The sequence below is a fragment of the Haematobia irritans genome, chromosome 5 (genome assembly GCF_050003625.1).
Source record: "Haematobia irritans isolate KBUSLIRL chromosome 5, ASM5000362v1, whole genome shotgun sequence".
NCBI lineage: Eukaryota > Metazoa > Arthropoda > Insecta > Diptera > Muscidae > Haematobia > Haematobia irritans.
The window spans coordinates 110577421-110590188 of NC_134401.1; the positions used below are offsets into that span (position 1 = coordinate 110577421).

The window sequence follows — 12768 nt, forward strand, 5'->3', positions numbered from 1 at the left end:
AAATTGGAAGGTCGTTATAATCGTTGTATCGCTCTTGAAAGGAACTATGTTGAATAATAAAAACGAATTTTGACAAAAAATATGTGTTTTTTTTTTTTGTTAGACCGAGACTTATCAGCCAACCTGTTATATTCTGGGTCGTGGTGAAATTCTGAGTCGATCTGAGCATATCCGTCCGTCCGTCCGTCTGTTGAAATCACGCTAATTTCCGAACGACACAAGCTATCGACTTGAAACTCGGCACAAGCAGTTGTTATTGATGTAGGTCGGATGGTATTGCCAATGGGCCATATCGGTCCACTTTTACGTATAGCCCCCATATAAACGGACCCCCAAATTTGGCTTGCGGGGACTCTAAGAGAAGCAAATTTCATCCGATCCGGCTGAAATTTGGTACATGGTGTCACCATATGAGCTCTAACAACCATGCAAAAATTGGCGCACATCGGTCCATAATTATATATAGCCCCCATATAAACCGATCCCCCGAATTGGCTTGCGGGGCCTCTAAGGGAAGCAAATTTCATCCGATCCGCCTGAAATTTGGTACATGGTGTAAGTATTTGGTCTCTAACAGCTATGCAAAAATTGGTCCACATCGGTCAATAATTATATATAGCCCCATATAAACAGATCCCCCGATTTGGCTTGCAGAGCCTCTAAGAGAAGCAAATTTTATTCGATCCGGCTGAAATTTTGTACATAGTGTTAGTATAGGGTCTCTAATGACCATGCAAAAAATGGTCCCCATCGGTCCATAATTATATATAGCCCCCATATAAACCGATCACCAGATTTGACCTCTGCCTCTTGGAAGACCAAAATTCATTTGATTCAGTTGAAATTTGGTACGTGGTGTCAATATATACCCATGCAAAATTTGGTCAAAATCGGTCCATAATTATATATACCCCCCATATAAACCGATCCCCAGATTTGACCTCCTGTGCCTTTTGGAGAAGCAAAATTCATCCGATCTGGTTGAAATTTGGTACGTGGTGGTAGTATATGATATTTAACAGCCATGCCGAAAGTGGCCCATAATCATATATAGCCCCCATATAAACCGATCCCGAGATTTGGTTTTGGAGCCTCTTGGAGGAGCACATTTCATCCGAGTCAGTTGAAATTTGGTACATTATGCTAGTATATGGCCGTTAACAACCATGCCTAACTAAGTCCATATCGGTATATAGTTACATATAGCCCTCAGATAAATCGATCCCCAATCACACAAAAATTGGTCCATATCAAGTTCATAATTGTATATAGCCACCATATAAGCGACCCCCATATTCCAATTCTGGCTCTCTACCACGTATGGACTAACTCACAATTTAGGAACCGATGTTAAGAAGTTTTAAGATACTACAAGCCAAGTAATTAGATTGTGGATGACAGTTTTTCGTAGAAGTTTCTACGCAATCCATGGTGGAGGGTACATAAGATTCGGCCTGGCCGAACTTACGGCCGTATATACTTGTTATTTTTTATTTTCGGCATATAACTATTTTTGTGTAAATATATTTTTTCGATTAAAAATCAATAAAAAAATTAAAAATTCTCGTAATTTGCAAAAACTTCTCAAACGTACTTCCATGGAAGCGAAAAAGTCAAACGACACAGGCTCAAATCCCAGCGGGGATGAAATTTATATTTTTTTTTATTATTTTTTTAACTTTTTTATTAATTTTCTATTTTTTTTTTTTTGTGAAATTTTATTGTGCAAAACTTAAATTTGCACTTAAAATAACCTAATTGCGTACTTTCTAATACTTGTCCAAAAGGACTGCAACGGAGGTAGGAAAAATCATTGCGGGATCCCAAGATGCGCTTTAGTCGGTCTATAAGGTCGGCGCGAACCTTAAATATTCACCACAATGGGTCGAATATAATTGTTTCTTGCAAAACCCATCATCGAAGCGGAAATTTGATAATATAAAGAATTTCAGGTGGATTTGGTTAAACATACTTAATCAGAAAGACAAATTCAAATGTTACCGTTCCCGATGTTAAACTTAAAGTTCTACACAGAACGAAATATTAATTTTATTTGATAAAAACTACGAAGATCCAAATGAAATATTTTTCAAAACTTTTTTAAAGATTCAACGCCTAGAATTGTAGCAGTTTTTTTTCGAAAATATTTTCTAATTTTAACTGATAACAAAATCCACTATTCAACAATTATGTCGTATTAAAATTTTAAGTTTAATATCGATAAAAACAACTATATACGGCCGTAAGTTCGAATAGGCCGAATCTTATGTACCGTCCACCATGAATTGCGTAGAAACTTCTACTCAAGTCTATCATCAGTAATCGCATTAATTGGCTTGTGGTAATACTTACCGATGGCAAGGTATTTTAAAACTTCTTAACATCGTCTTCTAAATTGTAAGTTTGTCCATACATGGGATATATAGCAGACAAAAAAGCAGATTAAATACTTTGATACTTCAGTTCTTGGCAGGTATATGTCTGGAAGTCTACAAATAATTACGAGCCGATATGAACTTTTGCGCGGTAATTAAAAAGCCAAAATTGAAATATGGAGGTCGCTTTATGTGGGGGCTATATACAATTTTGAACCGATATGGACCACGTTTTGGGTGATTGGGGGTTAATTTCTCTGGGATATGGATAGACCGATATGGATCAAGTTTGGCATGATTGTTAGCGGCCATATACTAGCACAGTGTACTAAATTTCAACCGAATCGGATGAATTTTGCTTCTCCAAGAGGCTCCGGAGGTCAAATCTGGGGATCGGTTTATATGAGGCTATATATAATTACGGACCGACTCGGGCCAATTTTTTCATGGTTGTTAGAGACCACGTTCCAAATGTCAACCGGATCGGATGAATTTTGTTTCTCCAAAAGGCTCTGGAGGTCAAATCTGGAGACCGCCTTATATGGGGCTATGTATAATTATGGACCGATATGGACCAATTTTTGCATGGTTACTAGAGACCCTATACTAACACCACGTACAAAATTTCAACCAGATCGGATGAATTTTTCTCCTCCAAGAAGGTCTGGGGATCGGTATATATGGGGGCTATATATAATTACGGACCAATTTTTTCATGGTTATTAAAGATCATATAGTAACACCACGTACCAAATTTCAACCGGATAGGATGAAATTTGCCTTTTTTAATAGGCCCCGCAAGGCAAATCTGGGGGTCGGTTTATATGGGGGCTATACGTAAAAGTGGTCCAATATGGCCCATTTGCAATGCCATCCGAAATACATCAATAATAACTACTTATGCCAAGTTTCACGTCGATAGCTTGTTTCGTTCCGAAGTTAGCGTGATTTCAACATGCGGACGCAGAGAAGAACATGATTGCCACAATTAAAGGGTGGTTAAAATTTCAAGGGCCGATGTTGATTTTGAATAAAACACAAACTATTTAGGAAATTATTGTAATTTTATTTTATTATGATATATTGGTATTATTCAATTATGTATGGAACAAATTATCGGCCAAATGGGCGCCGCGAACTCGGTGGCACACCTTCATCCGATGGTCCAAATTTTCGATGATGCTGAGGCATAATGGAGGTTCTATGCCGTTAATGTGCCGAATTATCTCATCCTTTAGCTCTTGAATTGTTGCTGGCTTATCGACGAATACCTTTTCTTTCAAATAACCCCAAAGAAAAAAAATCCAACGGTGTCAAATCACATGATCTTGGCGGCCAATTGACATCGCCGTTACGTGAGATAACATGGCCATTGAATTTGTTGCGCAAAAGAGCCATTGTTTCATTAGCTGTGTGGCAAATGGCACCGTCTTGCTGAGTGGCACTCGTCCACATCCATATCTTCCAATTCGGGCCATAAAAAGTTCGTTATCATCTCACGATAGCGAACACCATTCACAGTAACTGCCTGACCGGCCACATTTTGGAAAAAAATACGGGCCGATGATGCCGCCAGCCCATAAACCGCACCAAACAGTCACTCTTTGTGGGTGCATTGGTTTTTCGACAATCACTCTTGGATTCTCATTCGACCAAATGCGGCAATTCTGTTTATTGACGAATCCACTGAGGTGAAAATGTGCCCCATCACTGAAGATTATTTTCTTCGAAACTTGATCATCCACTGTTGCCATTTCTTGGAACCATTTAACACATTGTTGGATTGTGTATCTCTCCATGGTTCAAATTGAGTAAGTCTGAAATAGAGAAATGTCAAAAAAAAATTCGGAAAAAAACTTGGCGTTTAGGTTCACATTCAACATCGGCCTTTGCAATTTAACCACCCTTTATATCACGTAAATATTTTTTTCAGTGTAGATAAGCATTAAATGGTTGCGGCAACCATGTCCAAACATGTTTTTTCTGTGCGTGCGGACGGACAGGCCTAGATCGACTCAGAATTTCACCACGACCCATTATATACTTTATGGGGTCTTAGAGCAATATTTTGATGTGTTACAAACGGAATGACAAATTTAATATACCCCCATCCTATGGTTGAGGGTATAAAAAATCTTCCACATAGTAATCTATAAAGTATGTCTATGCCGTACAAATAAGAAACACATCAGCACAATATGGGTAGCCTAAAGCATTAAGGAGAAATCGAATATCTCTATACCCCAATGGGTTGTAAGGAAAGAACTAATAATGAAATTTTCCTTTTTTAATAACTTTTGCATAGATTGGGAAACCCTCCATTTGCCCCCATATGAGTCCATGTGAGACACTTACACATACCCATACAAATATTTGAATTTAATACCAAAATTTATGACTAAAATTTGAATGATTTGTTGTTCAATGTGAATGTCGCTGCTGGTTTATGAGTAATTTTTGTTTTGCCAAGCAATTTGTTATCGCTGGTGGTTAAGATAATTACCTGTGCCAGGTATTCAATACCCTCCATAGAAACCTAATTTAATGATATCACTTTTAGTGATAATGAAATTATTTTAGATAAACATTCTATGGTACCATGGGGTTGGTTAATGGAAATCGATGCCAGCTGGAACAATAAAATTGGCAGGTTAAAATAATCGAAATCGTAAAAACTATTCCAAGGACAATGTGATTGTGATGAATGAAGTTCTTAAGCCTTTCAAGGCAGGGTATTTAAATAAAACAATGGATTATTATTATAGGTACACTGGGAGCCACCGTGGTGTAATGGTTAGCACACTGACAAAAATATTGTTGTGAGGTCAAAGATTTCATATCCTTAAGATACGAATGGGACTTTTGCTTAGCATCCCAGCAAACAAGTTTTACAAAAACAGTAGTGAAAATGTTCCTTTTGGATCCGGAAGTAGTGTACCAGCGTCAACGGAAAAGTTTTGCATCTCCTATCAATAACGCTGATGATGTTTCCGAGTGTTTCGAAGCTTCACTAAGTGGTTTCACCGCAATGTGAAACGTCGTTCGGACTGGACTTTAAAAGGAGATCCCTTGTCATTGAGCTAAATATTGCCATTTATGGTATCACAATGGACTAAATAGTCGAAATGAGCTTTAAAAATAAATTTAAATTAGTAAAATGTTCAAACAAAACTTATAAGAATTATTTTATTAAACTTTCTTTATTTTTAAGCAACATGTCTTTGATGTTGTGCAAATTTAGTGACCTACAATTCAGAAATATTAGTTTCATTATTCGATTCATAAAAATTAATAGGCAGTTGTAGAAAACATTCAGCCGTCCGAAGAACCTGAAAACCTCTTGATGAACTTTGTTCTCATCGTAGAAAGCTGCCAAATCCAATCTTTACCACTTTCAAAAAACTCGGACTACTTGCTTTTTCGTTTATACACAGAAATAGGGCGGTTATGCAGATGTAAAATGGAAAAAGTAAAAGTACTTAAAAATTTACCATATTAACGTTTGTTAAAGTGTTGGACACGGAGAACATGCCCTTCCCAAACATATACTGGAAAATGAAGCACCCCCTACATTGCTTGTCAACTTCATGTACATTTAAGTTTTTACTTAAAAAAGTTTGGCAGAAGCCTGTGGAAAAATTATATAATTATGTACCGAGTTCCCATTTATGGACAATCCTCTACTTTCTATTTTCAAAAAATGGGGCAAAAGGGTACCGCCCTCCTTCGCTCCTCCCCGACCAGATATCGTAAATTCACGTACCCTATATTCATTTCACAAACTCCCCAACTTCACTATTCCCCTTATCCAACCAGACATCGAAAAATCATGTACCCTGTATAAATTTAATCATCATCTCTCAATTTCAAGTAAATCGGAGAAGATTAGATTTTGCTCAATTTTTTGTAAAAGAACGTCACTTACTCTGCAAATTCCAAGAAAATCTGTAAACTTTCCTTCAAGTTTCACATTGTGGGGCAAGGAGAAGGTTCTCGTCTAAATACCCAAAAATCAAGTACACCATATTGATTTCATAACCTTCCCCTACGGCCTTTGTAAATTTCAAGTAAATTTGACAATTCTAGTTTTTTTAGTTGTAGAGGAGGTCTCCCTCCCCGTCCCAATGTCGAAAAATGATATAGCATATATTGTGTATACGTCCTTGCAAATCTTAAGCAAATTATAAGCCCAATTTTTAAACAGCAGAGCAAGTGGAGGACCCTCTTCCCTTCCGAATATTACAAAATCAGATATCCATTATAATAATATAACCTACCCAACATCCTCTGTAAGTTTCAAGTAAATTGGAAAAATTGAATTGTTTCATGGTATGCACTTCAGTAGAAATGAGGTCTCTCCGTGACCATTTATTTTTCCCCGATCAAATATTAAAAAAATCATATACCGCATATAAATTTCATAATATCTCCCAAATTCTCCGTACAATTTCAGCAAGTCTACAAATTTTAATTTTTTCACTGTACTTAAAAAAGTCGGACAAAGGGGTGGCCCCCTTCTTCGACCAAATATCGAAAAATAAAGCGGCTGTTCTTTGTCTAGATGGAAATTTAAGGCAAATCGGATAATTTTGTTCCATGGTCCCCCTTCCCGACCAAATATTAAATTCATAACTTCACGGCGTGTTTTCTGTAAATCTCAAGTAAATCAGAGAATTTTTGTTTTTTTACTGTACTTTAAACAAAAATCGTATAAAGTGGTGGTCCACCTCCGCGACCAAATATCGAAAAATAAAGTAGCGGGTTTTGTCTAGACATAACCCCTAACCTTCCTTGGAAATTTCACCCAAATAGGAGAACTTTGGTCCAATTTTGAAAAAGTCGGGCAAGGGGGATGTCCCCCTCCCCGCACCAGATAGCAAAAAATGAGTTTCCCTATTTTCACCACATGATTACTCTCTACATTCTCCGAACATTTGTCATGCGAAAAAAAATCATTTTATAACAAAAGCAACTGCGACGAATTCAAATTATACATTTTTGTAATGTGCGCTGTATGTAAAAAAAGATTTTCCCGCTTTTCTCTTGAAACTTTTCCTAAATTTTCTTTAATATAAACCCCGCAGTGACTGACACCTTTCCAACGCATACAAAACCGTGGAAATCGGTTCGTGCGTTCTGGAGTTGCATCAGAGATGGCGCTGTATATAAAAAACGATTTTCAAGCTTTTCCGTTGAAACTTTTCTTGAATTTTCTTTGTTATAAACCATACAAAGCGCGAGACCTTTTCAACGAATGCAAAACCGTGGAAAGTGGTTCGTGCATTCTGGAGTTAAAGCGTCAGGAAGGAAAACCCGACATATTTTTATAAATGTATATTTGATTTTTAATGGGAAAAAGAAGAAGCCAAATATTTTTAACTTCCAAATTCATGATTATTTTTTTACTTCCGCAAAACTTATGTTTGTTTTTTTTTATGCAATAATCTGGCAAAGTATTATATAGGTTAAAGTGGCAGCCCGATTAAGATTCAGGCTCACTTAGACTATTCAGTCCATTGTGATAAACTATTATATAACAATGTTATTAAATTTTATCTGTGTAGCTACGTTCCTTTGAATCGAGAAACCACACATAGAAATTCAAAAAAAAAATCCAGGAATTGCCCAGAGATTTAGTTTTAATATCAAAAACTCATAAACAAACGCTCGAACGGATAAGCTCTAATGTCTTTAAAAACAAAGAGAGAAAAATTAATGGACAAATTGAACAGGATATCACATCGGACTGAGATGAATGTTGATGCTAGCAATTCATGCATTCATTCTGTTATGCATTCGCTAATTCTTACAATCATTAAATCCATATCATACGTACTTGATGTCGTATAATCTACACTCAAGGTTATTTTTCTTTATAACTCATACACCTTACGGTCCCCTTGACCATTGGAGGTCAAATGGCCACGTTTCATTTTGACCGCAACAACTCATGGATAAACACTAGATCAGCCAAACTTTAATGTCGTTTCAAAAGGAGAAAAAGTAACGAACAAATTACACAGGATATCGCATATCGTCACCGAACGGAAATGAATTTTGATGATAACAATGAGCAGGGTACATGCATTTGTATTCGTATTATATCCATATCCTCCGTACTCGGTGTCGTATAATCTACACTCAAGGCTATCTTTTTTGTAACTCATACGCATCATGGTCCCCTTGATCATTCGAGGTAACGTGGCCACTTTTCACTTTGACAACAACAATCTTTTTTTTTTCAAGTACTGATTTGCGCATTCATCTTCATTTAAGGGCTTCCTCGAAATTATGTGAGTGTTTTCTGGGGTCTGTCGTGGAATTGCTAACGCTACATTGATCCCCTGGTGACAGAAATATTTGCACAAATCTTAAAAAAAAACATTTATTTGTTTTATCCATGTAGTTATTTTCCTTGAATCAATTACACCACACATAGAAATTAAAAAAATATATTCAAAGAATTACCCGGAGATCTGGTTTTAATATCAAAAACTGGCAGACATACACTCGAACTGGCAAACTCTAACATCATTTAAAAGAAAGAACAATTAATGAACAAATTACATCGGGTATCACATAATGTCGATGATACAAAAGCATTCATCCATCCATTCGCTCGTTATTTCATTCATTATGTCCATATCCTCCGTACTTAGTGTCGTATAAACTACGTTTTCGTTATAGTTTTTTGTAACTCATATGCATCATGGTTCCTGTGACCACTCGAAGCAACATGACCAGGGTTGCCAATTTGGTCCGAACGGACCAAAATAAAATTTTGACAAATTTTTTTATAGATGAACTGCCTGAATTTATTCTGTTAATTGGTTGATAGCTTTCTGCAAGTAGAGGATGCTGATGAGGAATGTGGTAATTCCGAAACGTCCATCCAACCATCTTGCAGTCTATGGGGCTTTGCCCAAATAAATTTGACAAACATTATTTTCCTCTGTTGGTTAAGCTACTCTTGTAGTTTAGTCAACGCAATGGTTTTAAAGCTGAGATCAAAACAACAAATAAAATAAAATGTTGACAAAATTTTCTAGAGAAATAAATTTTTGACAAAATTTTCTACGGAAATAAAATGTTTAGAACATTTTTTAAAGAAATAAATTTTTGCCAACATTTTCTATAGAAATAAAATTTTTACAACATTTTCTATAGAAATAACATTTTGACAAAATTTTTTATAGAAATAACATTTTGACAACATTTTCTATAGAAATAAAATTTTGACAACATTTTCTATAGAAATAACATTTTGACAACATTTTCTATAGAAATAAAATTTTGACAACATTTTCTATAGAAATAAAATTCTGGCAAAATTTTCTATAGAAATAAAATTTTGACAAATTTTTCTATAGAAATAAAATATTGGACAAGATTATCTATAGAAATAGAATTTCGAGAAAATTTTCTATAGAAATAAAATTTCGAGACAATTTTCTATTGAAATAAAATTTCGAGAAAATTTTCAATAGAAATAAAATTTCGAGAAAATTTTCTATAGAAATAAAATTTCGAGAAAAGTTTCTATAGAAATAAAATTTCGAGAAAATTTTCTATAGAAATAAAATTTTGAGAAAATTTTCTATAGAAATAAAGTTTTGACAAAATTTTCTATAGAAATAAAATTCTGGCAAAATTTTCTATAGAAATAAAATTTTGACAAAATTTTCTATAGAAATAAAATTTTGACAAAATGTTCTATAGGAAAAAGAAATTGACAAAACTTTTTATAGAAATAACATTTTGACAACATTTTCTATAGAAATAAAATTTTGACAACATTTTCTATAGAAATAAAATTTTGACAAAATTTTCTATAGAAATAAAACTTTGACAAAATTTTCTATAGAAATAAAATATTGGACAAGATTATCTATAGAAATAGAATTTCGAGAAAATTTTCTATAGAAATAAAATTTCGAGAAAATTTTCTATAGAAATAAAATTTCGAGAAATTTTTCTATAGAAATAAAATATTGGACAAGATTATCTATAGAAATAGAATTTCGAGAAAATTTTCTATAGAAATAAAATTTCGAGAAAATTTTCTATAGAAATAAAATTTCGAGAAAATTTTCTATAGAAATAAAATTTCGAGAAAAGTTTCTATAGAAATAAAATTTCGAGAAAATTTTCTATAGAAATAAAATTTTGAGAACATTTTCTATAGAAATAAAATTTTGACAAAATTTTCTATAGAAATAAAATTCAGGCAAAATTTTCTATAGAAATAAAATTTTGACAAAATTTTCTATAGAAATAAAATTTTGACAAAATTTTTTATAGAAATAACATTTTGACAACATTTTCTATAGAAATAAAATTTTGACAACATTTTCTATAGAAATAAAATTTTGACAAAATTTTCTATAGATATAAAATTTTGACCTAATTTTCTATGAAATAAAATTTTGACAACATTTTCTATAGAAATAAAATATTGAGCAAGATTATCTATAGAAATAGAATTTCGAGAAAATTTTCTATACAAATAAAATTTCGAGAAAATTTTCTATAAAAATAAAATTTTGACAACATTTTCTATAGAAATAACATTTTGACAAAATTTTTTAGAGAAACAAAATTTTGACAAAATTTTCTATAGAAATAAAATTTTAACAAAATTTTTTATAGAAATAAAATTGTAACAAAATTTTTTATAGAAATAAAATTTTGACAAAATTTTCTATAGAAATAAAATTTTTACAAAATTTTCTATAGAAATAAAAATTTTGACAAAATTTTCTATAGAAATAAAATATTGATCAGAAAAGACCAGATTTGTTTGCAACCCACGCCGCAGTGATAGAAAACTTGCTCATGAGCTGAACATATCTCGAGAGAGGATGCAACGCATATTTACCATAAAACAAGTAAGTAAAAAATTCGGGCAGGACCGATTTTATCATACCCTAAGCTACGCCTACTGAATTATTAAACATAACATTTGTGGGGGGTAACATTGAAATATTGAGACCATTATTAAAAAAAGAGGAAATGAAGTGGAACCTTGAAAGGGAAATCGGTCTATATGGAGGCTTTACTAAAAACAGGACCGATCAAGTCTAAATTAGTCACTGGGTCTGGGTGGGCCTACAATACCTCTAGATGTCAATTTTCAGTAAAATGGGATACAAAATTACGGCTTCTATAAGGAGTCAAATCGGGAGATCGGTAAAATATAATGGTAGGATGGAAAGAAAAATTAGAGCTTTGATGTATGTCAGCCGACATGAAACAGGGCAACCTGAATCCTCTTTTCAACCTAACCTAACCTATTACACCCCCATCACCATTCTATGGTGATGGTGTTATAAAATTTGATCAAGTGAAATCATGATTGAGCAAAAAGGATCTCTTTTGTTTGAGGGGTAAATACAACGGTATCCTACGTTCCGCCTTCAGCCTTGAAGCCAATAAGGTACATTTCTCTTCCATATTAATATTATTTACTTTTATGAATTTTCTTTTATTGTTGAGCTGTAATATCATGCTACCAATTAGAAAACTTTTCGGTAATTCTATATTAAAATAATCTATCCCAGGTAACATTGGTTCCATGATCTCCGATATGAATGTGGCCCGTGTGGAATTTCAAAATCGTATGTATGGTGTCAAACAATATATGGCCTTTCGCAAGGTAGGCCATGAGCTGGAGGCACGCGTCATTGGTTGGTTTGTCTATACCTGGTCACAGAGTGGAGCTATCGATGAGGAGCGAGTTCTTCCCGCACCGCCTGATAAATTAAAAGCGGAAATAGCCATAGTCTTCAGTCCCGGCGATTACATCTGTCGCAAAGGTGATGTGGGCAAAGAGATGTACATTGTGAAACGTGGCAAACTCTCTGTGGTGGCCGATGATGGTGTAACTGTCTTTGCCACCTTAGGTGCTGGATCTGTGTTTGGTGAAGTGTCTGTATTGGAAATTGCTGGCAATCGGACTGGTAATCGACGTACAGCGAATGTTCGTTCCTTAGGCTATTCGGATTTATTTTGTTTGGCCAAACGTGACTTGTGGGCAACGTTAATCGTAGAAATAAAATTTTCCCAAAAATTTGTACAGAAATAAAATTTAAAAACAATTTTAAAGTTAAAGTTTAATTTTAGATAATTTTTTTTTTTCATTAGAAGCGATAACTATCTATAGAAATAAAAGTTTAACAAATTTTCTATAGAAATAAATATTAACAAAATTGTCTATAGAAATAAAATTTTTTTTTTAAATTTTCTATAGAAATGAAATGTTGACAAGATTTTCTAATTAACTAAAATTTTAATAAATTTTTCTACAGAAATAAAATTTTATAAAATTTTTCTATAGAAATCAAATTTTGAAGACATTTTCTATAGAAATCAAATTTGACATTTTCTATAGAAG

General features: G+C 33.8%; 1 protein-coding gene across 1 annotated transcript in view; it reads left to right on the top strand.

Moving 5' to 3' along the window:
- The window catches only part of LOC142239993 (cyclic nucleotide-gated cation channel subunit A-like), a 50108-nt gene extending 37649 nt beyond the window's left edge, over positions 1–12459 (top strand). The window contains exon 2 of the mRNA XM_075311717.1: positions 11936–12459. Within this exon, the coding sequence (XP_075167832.1) occupies positions 11950–12459 (510 nt within the window). The 5' untranslated portion in view covers positions 11936–11949. The remainder of the gene's footprint in view (positions 1–11935) is intronic.
- The last annotated feature ends 309 nt before the right edge of the window (positions 12460–12768 follow it).